Genomic DNA, 14,582 nt, shown 5'->3' on the forward strand with positions numbered 1-14,582 from the left:
TCAACGGTAAATCAAGGTACCTGGCTTAGTACAGAAAGTGGATTTTACCACTCCCAATGAGATCCATGACCAGACATCACCAACGCCCTCATCCTGTAGCATTGACTAGACCATGTAACCATCTTTACATATAGTGTCTTAGGTTCATTGGCTTGGGGGCAAGGAACCTGGAGAGAGAGAGAGAGAGAGATATGTAAACGGTTCAGATTTGGATGGGATGTTGGCTAAACATATTTGGATTTGGATTTGGATTTGGATTTGGATGGTGAAAAACTCATACCAGATTCACATTTTTAGATCAAATTTAGATATTTGTTGGATTCAATAGCAAAAAAAGCAAAACCATATCCACATCTCATTATAATCAGACATGATTATGGTTACTAAATGCAACTGAACAGAATCTATTTTGGTCAGATACCGAATGAAACCCAATTCATTGACATCTCTAGAGAGACCAAAGGGTATGATATAAGTATCTTGGGATATGTGGATTCCGGCAATATTAAGGACTATAGAGAAAATGAAACGAGAGAGATTAAGGCTGTTTGGAAACCGTTAGTTGGGATAGAAGTTGATGTTAGGACTGAGCTTTAAAAAAAAAAAAAAAATTAACTGGGCCGGGAGGCAGGACTGGGCCTACCCCCCAGCTCCGCCTTTGGACCTGAGGTACATGTTCGACTGTTTTTAAGAAAAGTTTAGCTCATATTTACAATTTCAAAAATGTGAGGCTATATTTAGAATTAGGAGCAAAAGGTTGGCCACTAAAATTTTCCAATTTATTAACGTAACCAAAACGGGTGACATGAGCGTGCAACTATAACATGATCCTCATGTGGAACTTTTGTTTTTTCCAAAACAATGGAAATCTGTATAAGAAGAAAATATATGGTAGTTTTGAGTAGGGGTGGCAAAACCTGACACGACCCGCCTCTTAGGCGGGTTCGGGTTGGGCTTAAGCCAACCCATTTAATAAATGGGTCGACCCGCCTAACCCATTTATTAAACGGGTCGGGTTCGGATTGAGGGTATGCCAACCCGGCTGACCTGTTTAATAAATGGGTTAGGCGGGCAGGTCAACCTGCCAACCCGCTAACCCAACCCACTGACTCGTCCGCCAACCCGACCCGTTAACCTGCCCGCTGCCCGCCAACCCGTTTTCCCGACCCAACCCATTTATTAAACGGGTTTGCTGGTCATGTCGGGTTACCCGTTTATTAAATGGGTCGGGTTAGTGTTTGCCACATACTACATGTTTAATAATAAACGGGTCGGGTTTGGGTTGAGGAATGCTGACACGCCAACCCGACCCTATTGCCACCCGAGCCACGATACCACGTGGTTGGTACACACCTAAGAATGTGTTTTACATCGGTGTTTATATTAATATTTCCCAAATTTTAGTGTGAAGATTTTTTTTACTCCATATTCTAAATTTGTACCCTAGTTTTTTAGAATTACCAAAAAGGTTCAATGTTTCATATTTATTGTTAAATAGTTTTTTTTTAAATAATCAATATGATGGAGTAAGGCCCCCTGGTTTTCGGTGGATATGCTATACACAACCAGGCAGTTTATTCAGCCACAATCGGATCTCGGATCCCAAATTACATTGGAAAGTCAGATCGGTTTGAATTGGAGACAACCAAATTTTACAGATTTGGTTTATTATAAAGTTGGATTATTACATCTATGATTGTGGTATATATGTTCTATTTGTTGAACTGCTAAATAGTGTCAGGCGTTTTTGCTTTTGCAGGATGCACGAAATCAGTATTCGCACATCTCGTGTTTGTGTGGGTGTGCAGACATGGACGGGGCCTGTGCTCGGTACATCACGCAGACTGATGATTCAAACGCCCCCTCAATGGACACCGAAAAAGAAAAAGCAAATCACGACATCCTTTTTTGACGCATTTTGTAAAAGTTTTGGGCCAGTTTCGAAATTCAAGCAAAAGGTGACCCCTTATTTGAAAATTCGCTCGTATTTTCTATGAAACGCTTGGTGCTGATCGAAAGCTAAAGCCATGTGATGGTATGAGGTGCAAGCTGTACTGTCGACAGCTCAAATCCATGGCTATCATCGGTCAATGACATAGAGGGACCCACCGTGGATGGGGATTGAGTGGTGTCCTCTGTCATCAAATCAACGATTCCCATGACATCACCGACGCGACCGTCCCTGTTGCCCCCCTTCTCTCTCTCACACACAGGTGTAAATAGCGAGAGTGGTTTTGGGATAGGAAGAGGCATTGTCCGTTTCTCTTCTCTCCTTGCATCTCTGCCTTGTGGGTAACAATAGTGAATCAGATCAAAGGCAGGAGGAGAAGGGAGAGCATCGTCGGCAATGGCAGGTGATGGTGCGGTGAGACTGGATTTGGATGGGCAGCCCATCCAGCCATTGACGATCTGCATGGTGGGTGCCGGTGGGTTCATCGGGTCTCACCTCTGCGAAAAATTGATGAGCGAGACCGCTCACAAGGTCCTCGCCGTAGACGTTTACAATGACAAGATCAACCACCTGCTAGAGCCCGATCTCCCCTGGTCCGACCGCATCCAGTTCCACAGGATCAACATCAAGCACGATTCCAGGCTCGAGGGGCTCATCAAGATGGCAGATCTGGTGAGCAAGAGGGATCCGGGAATTTCCTGTGTTTTTTTTGGGTCTTGTAAATAGAATGTCTTTGATTCTGAGGGTGATCTGGATGTGGTTGATCCGCTTTCAGGCTTGTTCTTCGTAGATCTATTTCATCTCGTGTGGGATTTGCTGTACTTGGGTATGAAATTTACGCTTTTCTTTTTGCTTGTTTTGATCTGCAGACGATCAATCTTGCTGCGATTTGCACTCCCGCGGACTACAACACTCGTCCTCTTGATACGATCTACAGCAATTTCATCGACGCGCTTCCTGTGGTGAGTGTTTACAATTCTTGGACGGTAGGATCTTGCTTTGTTCCGCCTGATCTTGGTTCTTGTTTCAGAAAAAACGTAACTTCTTGTTGTTCTAATCGATATTTTCTTTTTCTCGGTTTTTTGCCTCTATTTACGGCTTAATGAGATTGTTGGGTTTCTTCTTCTTCTTATTCTTTTTAATGGGGCGGTTAAACGATCCAGGTGAAAATCTGCTCGGAAAACAACAAGCGTCTGATTCATTTCTCCACATGTGAGGTTTACGGCAAAACTATTGGCAGCTTTCTTCCGAAGGATCATCCTCTGCGAAAGGTGAGCTGATGTTACTTTTTTTTTCTTCTATTTTGGCCCTTTTAAGCTTCTCTGGACCTCCCATCGGCAATGATGTGATTTCCCTTACTCTTCTTTCTTCCTAATCTGGTAAGATCTAGTGCTTGCTAATCGATCAGGTTCTTGTTGACTTGTTTTTTACGAATTTTTTTTCCAAGAAAAATGCTGCTAGAGTTCATTTCTGTGATATTGGTTTTATTTATATATTTTATTTTCGTTTACTTATTTGTTTTTTTATTTAACAAATGAGCAAGGGGGTTGTGTGAAACATGGCTCTCTTCAAGGATCCTCAGTTTATTCCAGCTTCCCTCATGCCAAAGTATCACAGGACATCTAAATGAACGCTATGAATTACTCTTCTAGTGGACCTAGTGGTCAATATCTGAAGTGGCTATCTTTGTGTTCTGTTCTTTCTTCTTTGCATTAGTGTGTCTGATCTAGTTAGTGTCGAGAGTAGGCCATATCTGGCTTTGGGCTTTGGTGGGCGTTAAATAACACATCTGGTCAGCATTGGATTCATTATTTGGTGAATGCGAAGCTGGTATGATTAGTTATCATATGTGCACATTGGACAATTGTTTGAGAAGGAATTATGCTTTATCTAAGTTTGATGCTGTCGGTGCTAGCAGAAATTATTGTGGTAAAAAAGACGTTAGTAGTAGCTAATGAATTACTTGAAGATAAGGACGACCTTTGAGTGACCTATTTGTCAATATGCATGTTTATCGTATCATGACTAATAGTTCTTATGGCGCAATGCTGATGTCTTATGCCACGTTCTTCTTGCAAATATGTTTATGACGGGCTTCAAAGGTCCACATGGATCTCTTATTTATTCTCAAGGAGTGCTTTGCTTCAAAAGGAAATAGCTTGTTGTTCTCAATATCGTATCAACCCTCTCTGGTTTAAAATGCAACTAATGGAATCACTTTGTGAGCTCTTGGCTGTTAATTTTCCATCTTAGCAATTGTTGTGTTCCCTTCTTTGTTGATTCACTTTGTTTTACTCTCTTCTTATTTTGAAGATATATCTCAGTTAATGTCTTGGACTTTTGTCATAATTGCAAATATGCTTTGAAGGCTTCAAAAGCATTTGCCACTCTGTGATTGTTAACATGGACATGAGCTAACCCAATTTCCTTGAATCAAATTTTAGTAACTTTGATATTTGACAAATTTTATTAGAATAATCTTTTTCCCTTCATGGAACTATAAGCACCTATAGGCAGGCATGTGTATGTGCCACAATAGAATTTACATGTTGACCAGAGTGCGTGTGCACACACACACACACACACACACACAAAGGAACCAAATGCACTCCAGGAAATTAAGAAGAGGGATCCATTCATAAGCTGTATGACCATAAGTGTCATAAGGCTTATGCCACGTTCCACCTGTCCTTTTTTCCCCTACCTTGAATGCAAACTGACTAAAGTGCCCTTAAGAATGTTCTACAGTTGATACCCATTTTCTCCCCGCTCTTTCTCTCGTCTTGTTTTGCCAACATTGAAGAAAAGAAGGAAATAGGCTTGCTTACCCATTTTCCAGTTTGGTTTGTCTTCTTTTGCTGCCCCACAAATCAAACCATCAATTTATTCAAGTCTTCTCCCTCTCTCATTTTTTGCCCTCACTCAAGGAATGTCCTCATCTTCCGGATGCAACATGTGCCTGGCTGGTACCCATTTTTCCATTTTTTTCCTTCCAAGTTTGATTGATCTGAAATCAAAGACCCTTTCTTGGTTTGGTTCTTTTTATTTATTATTTTTTCGTTCCTTTTTCTGGAATTCGTGCTGCTTTTGGGATTTAAATGGAGGAAGTTATGTTGTTTTGGCATTTAAATGGAGGGATAGTTGGTTTATGAGATGAGGGCATTTTAGTAATTTGCATTCTTGGAGAGAGAGAGAGAGAGAGAGAGAGAGAGAGAGCAGGTGGCGCATTACATAAGCCTTATGACTGCATCCTATTCAGAAATTAAAACAAGAATAAAAATGTCATGGTGGAAGAAGAAGCATTTGAGATAACTTTTGAATGACAGAATGTGAAACCGATCTGGACTAATTAAACCTGATACTCGGAATTTTCAGGGTTGACAGCGTAGTAGCTTCAATATGTTTTTGTGGGTTTAGTGACATTTCTTTCAGCTTCTTATCTGTGCAATACCTTGGAATATTTGCAGTAGTTATGCTGACATGAACGTGTTTTTAAAAGATTATGATGCCTCAAAACGAGAAGCGTTGATAAAATCATTTGATTTAGGAATCTGTATATGTTTGTTGCATGTGGACCCGTGTTTTGTGATTTGTAAGAATTAATTACTGAGCATGTCAACTTATGAATTGGTTATGCATTTTAGTGGAAAACATTTGCTTTATGTCATCTTTTATATCTGGACTTTAGTTTGTTTATCATTCATCTTTACCTCTAATGCCTTTTTCATGGTCTGGTTGTTGAATAGGACCCTGACTTTTATGTGCTCAAAGAAGATGCATCCCCCTGCATATTTGGCCCTGTTGAGAAACAACGATGGTCTTATGCCTGTGCCAAGCAACTGATTGAAAGGCTTATATATGGTTGGCAAATCTGTTGTCATATCTTCTCTATATTGCACTATCTCTCGCATCTTGTTATTCCACTTGACATTTTCTTATTTTCTTCTGAACGTTCAGCGGAGTTTGCAGAGAATGGTCTTGAGTTCACCATTGTGCGGCCTTTCAACTGGATTGGACCAAGGATGGATTTCATTCCTGGCATTGATGGTCCAAGTGAGGGTGTTCCAAGGGTTCTTGCTTGTTTTAGTAATGTGAGTTAATTTTTTCTGACCATCGTGTTGAAAGGATACGGTTTGAATTATGTCTTGTAATTATATGCAAGAATCTTGTAATGCCAGAATCTCCTACGCGGTGAGCCTCTGAAGCTTGTAGATGGAGGGCAATCCCAACGAACCTTTGTATATATCAAGGATGCAATTGAAGCAGTTCTTTTGATGATTGTAAGTTGCCAATGTTTTTTTGATGTGGTGGTGCATCTATTTTCTTAAATCATTTGCTAATACTTCTGAATTACTCAGGAGAATCCAGCCAGAGCAAATAGCCAGATTTTCAATGTAGGCAATCCAAACAATGAAGTTACTGTGAAACAACTAGCTGAACTGATGACAGAGGTACACACAATGCTGAACCTGTCTGCTCCAAATATTTTTATTTGCCCTTCCATCTTGCTGGCCAGGCCATCCGTTATGCTGAACCTGTGAACTGTGGCTTATAATTCAGGTGTATGCCAAGGTGTCGGGAGAACCTTCATTAGAGATACCGACAATTGATGTAAGCTCAAAGGAGTTTTATGGTGAAGGATACGATGACAGTGATAAGCGCATACCAGACATGACCATAATCAACAAACAGCTTGGTATCCATCATTTCTTTCTTGATCTACACTGTAATGCGGCTGTATTTGAGATGAAGTGTAAGGATCTATGTTATTTGCTTGTGCAGGTTGGAACCCTAAGACATCTCTATGGGACCTTCTGGAGTCAACATTGACGTATCAGCACAAGACTTACTCGCAAGCCGTCAAGCAGGCAATGGCAAAACCAGTTGCTTCCAGTTAAAATCGGCTGCTTGTGCAGTTTTGGTGCATGCTGTTTTTTATTTTTTTGGAACAATCTTTGGTTGCTATCTGCATGAATTTGTATAATCTCTATTATTTGGAAAAGATTGGATTGTAGCAGTGGCGCTCCATTTTTATTTTGCTGTAATTTTTTGAGTTCTTAGTTACTGGTGGGAGCAGATCAATATTCACATCATTGCGGCTGTGTAAACCTCCAGGGCCTTGTGTCTTGTGGATGGTCTCCTTTCAGTTATAGGACTGTCATGGTTGTCCTTTCTCATATTTTGTCTCGGCGTTTACTTCAATTCTTCTACTATTGGAAGTTAGAAGTGTTGACACGGCATTGTGGTTCGGAGCTTCAAATTTGACATGTTATTTTAGATATGGATCTTAAAATATTTTTTTATTCAGATTTATTTGATTGAAATTCTCTGGATTTGATTCGGTTGGTATTTTCCATCAGATATGCATTTGCATCCAAGTTGAATCCAATCTGTTTGCAATTTTACATTGAAAACTCTCTCTCTCTCTCTCTGAGGGGAGCAGGTGTCTACCAAAGTTGGGAGCTTACTGCGAGCAAATGGGGGTTTTCAGGGTTTTTTTTTTGGCAAATTTGACCCTCTAGATGCGTTCAGCATGGTTGATTCTCTCTCTCGTTCCTTCTTTTTGTGCAAAAAAGATGTCAATTTTCACTTTAGCTGCCACTTGTTGAATAGAAATGGGTTTTAGGGCTTAAATTTAAGGGTTTTGTGGGTTTTCAGTTGTGTGTGTGATTTTTTTGGCGTTCTATTGCATGTATGCGTGCAAAACATGTCTATTTTATGTGTCTAAATTGTCCATACTGAACGAATCAAACACGGGATATGTAATTGTGTCATTGTTTGGTCGACACAAATGCTGGACAAATCAATGGTTTTGACTGCTTTGTCCAGGACAGCTCTGTGCCCAGCCAAAGGTATGCAGAGAACAGAGTCTGACCCCCAAGTTGTCTGTGCAATATCAAACGGCCTTGGAGAGCACATGCAAAGTGAATATCAATTGCTTAAATAGAAACTTTTCTTATATGATTGGAAAGTTGAATAGTCGGTTCCAATAATTACAATACATTAAGACCAAAGTTTTTGAACTTGTTACTCTAGTTGCATAAGTGCACGTAGTTCGTCTACACCTTACAAAAGCATATTTTAGTCAAAACTTAACCTTAGCTACGTACAATAAGTACTGCCATTGGAGTTGGTTAAAAATGGTTGAAACGACTTCATGATATTCATTTTTCTTCAGAAATGATAATATTTCATGTTTCTAAGAGAATTAAGAGAGTTTACATGGTTTTTGTGAGCCTTACCCGTTCTTTCTTTTAACTATAAACTGGGTATTTAGGACCTGTTATATCTTACAATTTATAAAGTGTAGGTCCTTATCTCTTCATTAGCATTTAATGAGAATGTATTCAACTTCGTCCTTTTCCTCCATTTCCAAGTAAATTTTTTTTTTTTCAATCTTGCTCTTTAGAGTTTATGAGCCCTAAATTGCTCCCAACTCAGCGTCAGCTTTGGAAGATATATTTATCAGAAAGTGCCATATAACGTCATTTTTCTTTGTCGACATTGAAAGCTGGGGTTAGGCAGACCCCTACCAGTTATACAACCATACCATTGGGATTCGAACTTGCAACGTCCCAACACAAGGGGACGTGCACTAACTGCTCCTGCCAGACAAGGGGAGCCCTCGTTGGTAAGTTGATGCAGTGAGGATTGGAGTTCTGATGCCCGATGCTACTTAACTTGTTATTGAAAGGAACGAGTTACAATAAAGAATAATGGAGAAAATAAGGAATGAAAATAATGGTGGCAGAAGAACAAATGCTGGCAGCAAAGCAGAAAACAAAAAACAATAAAAGAAAAGAGCAAATCTTCAAACTCCGTCAATTGCACGTAACCCTAGGGCTGGGCACTTAATAGGTTGCGCACATGGTCTAGACCTCGGATCCGAAACCTGGGACCGAGATCCGATGCTCTCAACTCTTGTTGGGGTTGTTGACATAGGCTGCACAGTTTTCATTCTCCGCTCGCCTGGCGTAAGTGTGCAGGGGCATGTCCCTGCATCATGGTACCAGACTTGCGATCGGATCCATCACCTGGGTTTGATCGTCCATCCCATTGGAGTCGGGTTCCCTGGTCGTGCCTGGGTCATGCAGTATGGATCCGAGTTGGTCCTTCTCTACATCATTCTCCCCTAGTTGGGAAGAAGTCAGCTCTGATGACTTGTTGTCACCACAATAAGCATATAGATCAGACACATTGAAGATAGGCGAAATGTGTCAATCTTCGGGAAATTCAAGGAGGTAGGCATTCAGACCCAATTGCCGGAGGATCTTGAAGGGGTCATGCTTCTTAGGACTCAACTTACCATAAGTACCTATTGGGAAACGCTCAGGACGCGGGTAAACCTACACTAACTATCCTACATGAAACTAGACATCTCGACAACCCTGGTCCACAAAGGCTTTGTAAGCTACGTAACTTTCAACAAGATTGGCTCTGACTTGTCTGTGAATATCACGCATGTACTCAACGGCATCAAATGCGTCTGGGACTGGGTCTTGGAGACTAGGCACAGGTGCTAGATCTACTACATGGGTTGGTGAACGACCATAAACCACTTGAAAAAGAGACTTGCCTATTGACCTGTTGATGAAATTATTGTAGGCGAAGTCGGCTTGCGGTAAGACTAGGTCTCAAGTTTTGACATTGTCCCCAACTAGACTCCTGAGTAGGTTCCCTAAGGTGCGATTCACGACTTCGGTTTGGCCATCGGTCTGCGGGTGGTATACACTGTTGAGCTGGAGCTTGGTTTTCATTAAGGCCCATAATGATTTCCAAAAATGACTCATGAAGCGAGTGTCACGATCTGAGGTGATCGTGTGAGGCAATCCATGAAAGTGGGCTACGTCCTTGAAGTAGTACAAGGCTACTAATGAAGCGTCAATGGTTCGCTTACACGGAACAAAGATAGCCATTTTGGAAAATCGGTCAACCACAACTAAGATGGAATCAAAATGACGCGAGGTTCTGGGAAGACCCACAATAAAATCCATGGAAACATGTTTCCAAGGCCTCTTAGGGATGGGCAAAGAAGTGTACAAACCATTATTCTGATGTCGACCCTTGGGCACTTGACATACTCGACAACTCTAGATAAACTTGACAACATCTTTGCGCATTTTGGACCAAAAGTAGTGTTCATTTAACAGAGTGAACGTCTTATCATGTCCAAAATGCTCAGCTAGTCCCCCTTCATGTAACTCAGAATTCAACTGTAGCCTAAGAGAGAATGCTAGCATACATAACTTATTACCTCGAAAGAGATAACCGCTATATATAACGAACCGTGGGTCTGCTGTGCTGGTAGAGGAGAGGCACCATTCCCAAACCGACTAAAAATCAGGGTCTGTTGGGTACAACTCCTTGCATTGCTCAAACCCAATGACCTGCACGAACATAGTAATTAAAAGACTATTTTTCCTGCTAAGTGCGTCAACTGCCTTGTTCAGAGTACTTGATTGATGGCGAATCGTAAAAGTGTACTCTTGCAAGAAACTGACTCACTTGGCATGTCTAGCAGTCAACTTCTTTTGGCTATTTAAATACTTCAACATCTCATGATCCGTGTACAAGACAAACTCTTTATAAATAAGATAATGCCTCCAATAACGAAGGGCTTGCACAACGGTATAGAACTCGACATCATAAGTAGAGTACCGACACCTCGTCTGAGTCAGCTTTTCACTAAAGAAAGCAATGGGCTTGTGGTTCTGACTCAAGACGGCACTAATTCTCACTTTAGAGGCGTCACACTCAACCTCAAAAACTGTGCTAAAATCAGAAAGGGGTAGGACGAGAGCACTAGTCATTTTCTCTTTGATGAGCGTGAAAGCTTTGCCCGCGACCGAAGTTCAATGAAAACTAGTACCCTTTAGGCATTCCGTGATAGGGGCCATGAGGGTGCTAAAGTTTCTTACAAACGATGGTAGGAAGTGGCTAGCCCGTAGAAACTATGAATCTCTCCTATAATCCTTGGGGTAGGCCATTCTACAATTGCACGGACTTTGGCGGGATCCGCCTTAACTCCATTAGACGACACAATAAAACCCAAAAATACCACACTTGATGTCATAAACTCACACTTTTTGGCATTGACATACGGTTCTCCTTCCTTAAAATCTCTAGGACTTGACGCAAATGATTCAAATAATCAAACAACGAAGAACTATAGACTAAGATATCATCAAAATATACTACAACGAACTTCCCTATACACGAACGCAATACTTGGGTCATCATGTTCATGAAAGTACTCAGGGCATTTGATAACTCAAATGGCATGACTAACCACTCATACAACCCATCACGTGTCTTGAAAGCCATTTTCCACTCATCCCCCTCTCGAATACGGATTTAATGGTACCCACTTTTTAAATCGATTTTGGAGAAAATAGAGGCACTGGCCAACATATCAAACATGTTATCCAACCAAAGAATGGGGAAACGGTACTTGACAGCGATGCGATTGATTGCTCTATTGTCGACACGCATGCGCATGGACCCATCTTTCTTAGGAGTGAGAAGAGAGGGCACTGCGTAAGGACTCACACTCTCACGAATAAAACTTTTTTGCAGTAACTCTTGAACCTGCCTCAACAACTCGACATGCTAAGATGGATTCATGCAATACGCAGGGAGGTTAGGTAGACTTGACCCCGGGACAAATTTGATGGCATGCTGCACCACCCACATCGAAGGTACGCCATCGGGAAGGTCATCTAACATGATGTCGTGAAACTCCTTGACAAGAAGTAATGATATACTCATAGACGGTTTGGCCACCAGGGCGTAACAATAATCATCCTCCCTACAATGGCTCAAGAAAGTCCGATATGATAGGCCCGCGAGTCGGGAAACTCGCTCAGGTTTATCCACAGTGGGGAAACCGGTCTCCTTGATAGGGAGAAGGATTATTTTATGACCCTTAAAAATAAATGAGTAGGTGTTCCTACGGCCATCGTGAATGATCTTGCAGTCAAACTATCAGGGACATCCCAAAAGGATATGACACACACATAAGGGCTACATCACACCACACCTCATCGTGGTAATGCTCCCCCATAGAGAACCGAACTAGACAACGCTGGGTAATGGGAACCTCATTCCCTTTTTTTAAACCACATCATCTTGTATGGTTGGGACAATTTTTCTATTTCAGATTCAGGGTGGACACGACACTCTTGGAAACCATGTTCTCACAAGCCCTAGTGTCAATAATGACATCACATGCATGCCCCTCACAGTTGCACCGGGTTCTAAAAATGTTGTTCCACAACCATTTTGCAGGGGCCGACTCTCGGGGTGCGGTCAAAATATGATGGATGGATAATAAATTTTCGATGTTACCATCGAACTCTACAAGTTCCCTCTCATTCTCTCCCCCAATTGTCGACTCACCCTCACTCTCACTATCGGATGCTGACTCAACAATACCTTCGATGAAATGGGCGTTCTTGTTCACGGTGGGGCACTTGGACACTACGTGTCCTAACTCCTGACACCTAAAACAATGCATGGTTGACTCACTAGGTTTGGACTTGGATCGAGTATGGTATGCTGGTCCAGATTGGTCAGACTTGTTAGGGTTGACTCTTGGGGTGAGCTTTAAGTCTTCCTTCATAGGGGAGCTCGCTCCCTTGGTTGGGAAACTCGACTTGGGTCGACTGGACTGATCACTCTGGGAGGTTCTATATTCTTGCCTCCTTTTCAACTTTTTCACCACATTCATGGCATAACTGCTAGCCTGATCTAATGGCTTGATTGTGACACAACTAAAATCATCAGAAATAGCAGGACAGAGACCAGAAATATACCTCGTGACTTGCTGGCGGTCTCCTCAATCTCCACTTGCAGGGATAGATGATGGAACTCAGCAGTGTATTCTGCCATGGTACGGGTGCCTTGACGCAGGGTCAGGTACTCCTTGTAGGCTCTCTCAGCATGGTTTGAAGGCACGAACTTGGACTGTATCAACCTCTGCATCTCTTCTCATGTCTGCACACGCTCTTGCCCATGTTGTTTCATCGACCTTTGCAGGTCAACCCACCATGTCTGCGCTAAGCCCCTCAATTGAGTGGATGCTAGAGAGACACGACGGTGCTCAGCCACAGTGTGGTAGTCGAAGAAAAACAGCACGACGTAGGCCCAATCGAAGAACTACTTTGTGTCAAATCGTCCCGCGAACTCTGGAAGGTCCAACTTCACCCCATAGGTGGAGGGGTGCTCTAGCGCTCTATGTTGACGAGGTTTTACCATTCTTGTAGGGTGCTTATTCCAGAAGGCTTCATCGTCCATCATGGCAGCGTCATTTTCATCACGGTACTTCTCGACTAGAGGTTAGTGTTGGTGAACTTCCATGATGTGTAGTTGGCACTCAGGCTACATCGGTCCCTGCTAAATCTGCCTCAGTCGAGCCCGCCCGTGGGTGGGAGCCATCTGCGGTTGGCATTGAGGCACCGGTATAACAGGAGGTCCTACAAAAGGTGGAAGGTTTGGTCGGTTCACGGGTTCTAGGTTGGTGGAAATGGGATAATATGGGTCCAGGTTAAGGGTGGGGCCAAGGTAGAGGTAGTGTGTCGGGTAGGGTACCAGGTTCTGGATTGGGGACGGGTAACGAATTGGGTCTGGTATGGGTATTGGATTTGGTTGGTGTAATACTGAGATGATTCACACGATTGGATCTGGATCGGGTCAAATCCTAAATTATTCGTCGGACCCAGAATGGGGTAGGAAGGATCAGAGACCGAGTTGTGGTGCGAAAAGGCCTGGTTAGAACTCAATCCTTGAACCATAACAGGATGGGTCTGGTTTTGACCCAGCTCAAATTCAAACTGGAGCTCTGTCTGGATCTGATATAGGTTTGGGTCAGTATTAGATCTATTTTGGGGCTCAAGATTAGGGGGGTGGGTCTAAATTGGGGTAAACCACGAATTGAACCCAACTGGGTAGGTCGGGTATGGGGGTTCAAGACTCAGACTCGGTCCTTGGGACCCAAAGGATGGTCCTCGGGATTCAGGTCTGGGTGTGCTATCACAAACTTTGGTCTGGACCATCTTGGGTTCGGACCCATCCACAGGGATCCCCTGCTTTCGCTCGCGAGTGTCCTGACACAGGGCCTTCACGCACGGGCTCAAGAGGGAAGGGGAGTTCCTTATCAGGTCGGGCTGACGAACCCAGACCTACAGTAGGGCCCAACATGATGTTGGGGTCTTGCAGACCAGGCATGATCTCCGACACAACCATCATGGCTCATGGCTAGGGTTGTAGCGCACCCGAGACGTGGGGGGTACTGTCGTGATCCCTTGATTTGGCTGGAAGGTACCGACTGTGTGATTCACATCCGTTACCAATTCTGGATAAAGCGAGGGTACCAGATGCAAAATGGTGGTGCTGACAGAATAAGGGTGCGTCAACTGGACTGATTCTGCAAGTATTGCATTCACACAATCGGTTGCACCGTCATCTAGCTCTGCTCTTGTTCTTTGCATTGACGTCGCGCGTTGCTCCACTGGCAACTCAAGGGCAACAATCTGGCCTTTGATCCTATCCATACATTTTGACATGCAAGCTACGAAGCAGATTTTCTTGAATCTTGGTCATCATGTCTATCATCCACATCATCGGATCCTCG

The 14,582-nt window shown here is 42.8% G+C and overlaps 1 protein-coding gene across 1 annotated transcript; it reads left to right on the forward strand.

The window, feature by feature from the left end:
* Positions 1-2,172: 2,172 nt before the first annotated feature.
* LOC149848454 (UDP-D-apiose/UDP-D-xylose synthase 2) lies at positions 2,173-7,129 on the forward strand. The gene is made up of 9 exons (XM_089995508.1): positions 2,173-2,623; positions 2,821-2,913; positions 3,115-3,222; positions 5,698-5,812; positions 5,909-6,042; positions 6,130-6,231; positions 6,310-6,402; positions 6,512-6,647; positions 6,734-7,129. Exons 1-9 carry the CDS (start codon positions 2,348-2,350, stop codon positions 6,847-6,849), a joined length of 1,173 nt encoding a protein of 390 aa, XP_089851634.1. The 5' UTR covers positions 2,173-2,347; the 3' UTR covers positions 6,850-7,129.
* The last annotated feature ends 7,453 nt before the right edge of the window (positions 7,130-14,582 follow it).

This window comes from Nuphar pumila, chromosome 1, assembly GCF_984573655.1.
Source record: "Nuphar pumila chromosome 1, dmNupPumi1.hap1.1, whole genome shotgun sequence".
Lineage (NCBI taxonomy): Eukaryota > Viridiplantae > Streptophyta > Magnoliopsida > Nymphaeales > Nymphaeaceae > Nuphar > Nuphar pumila.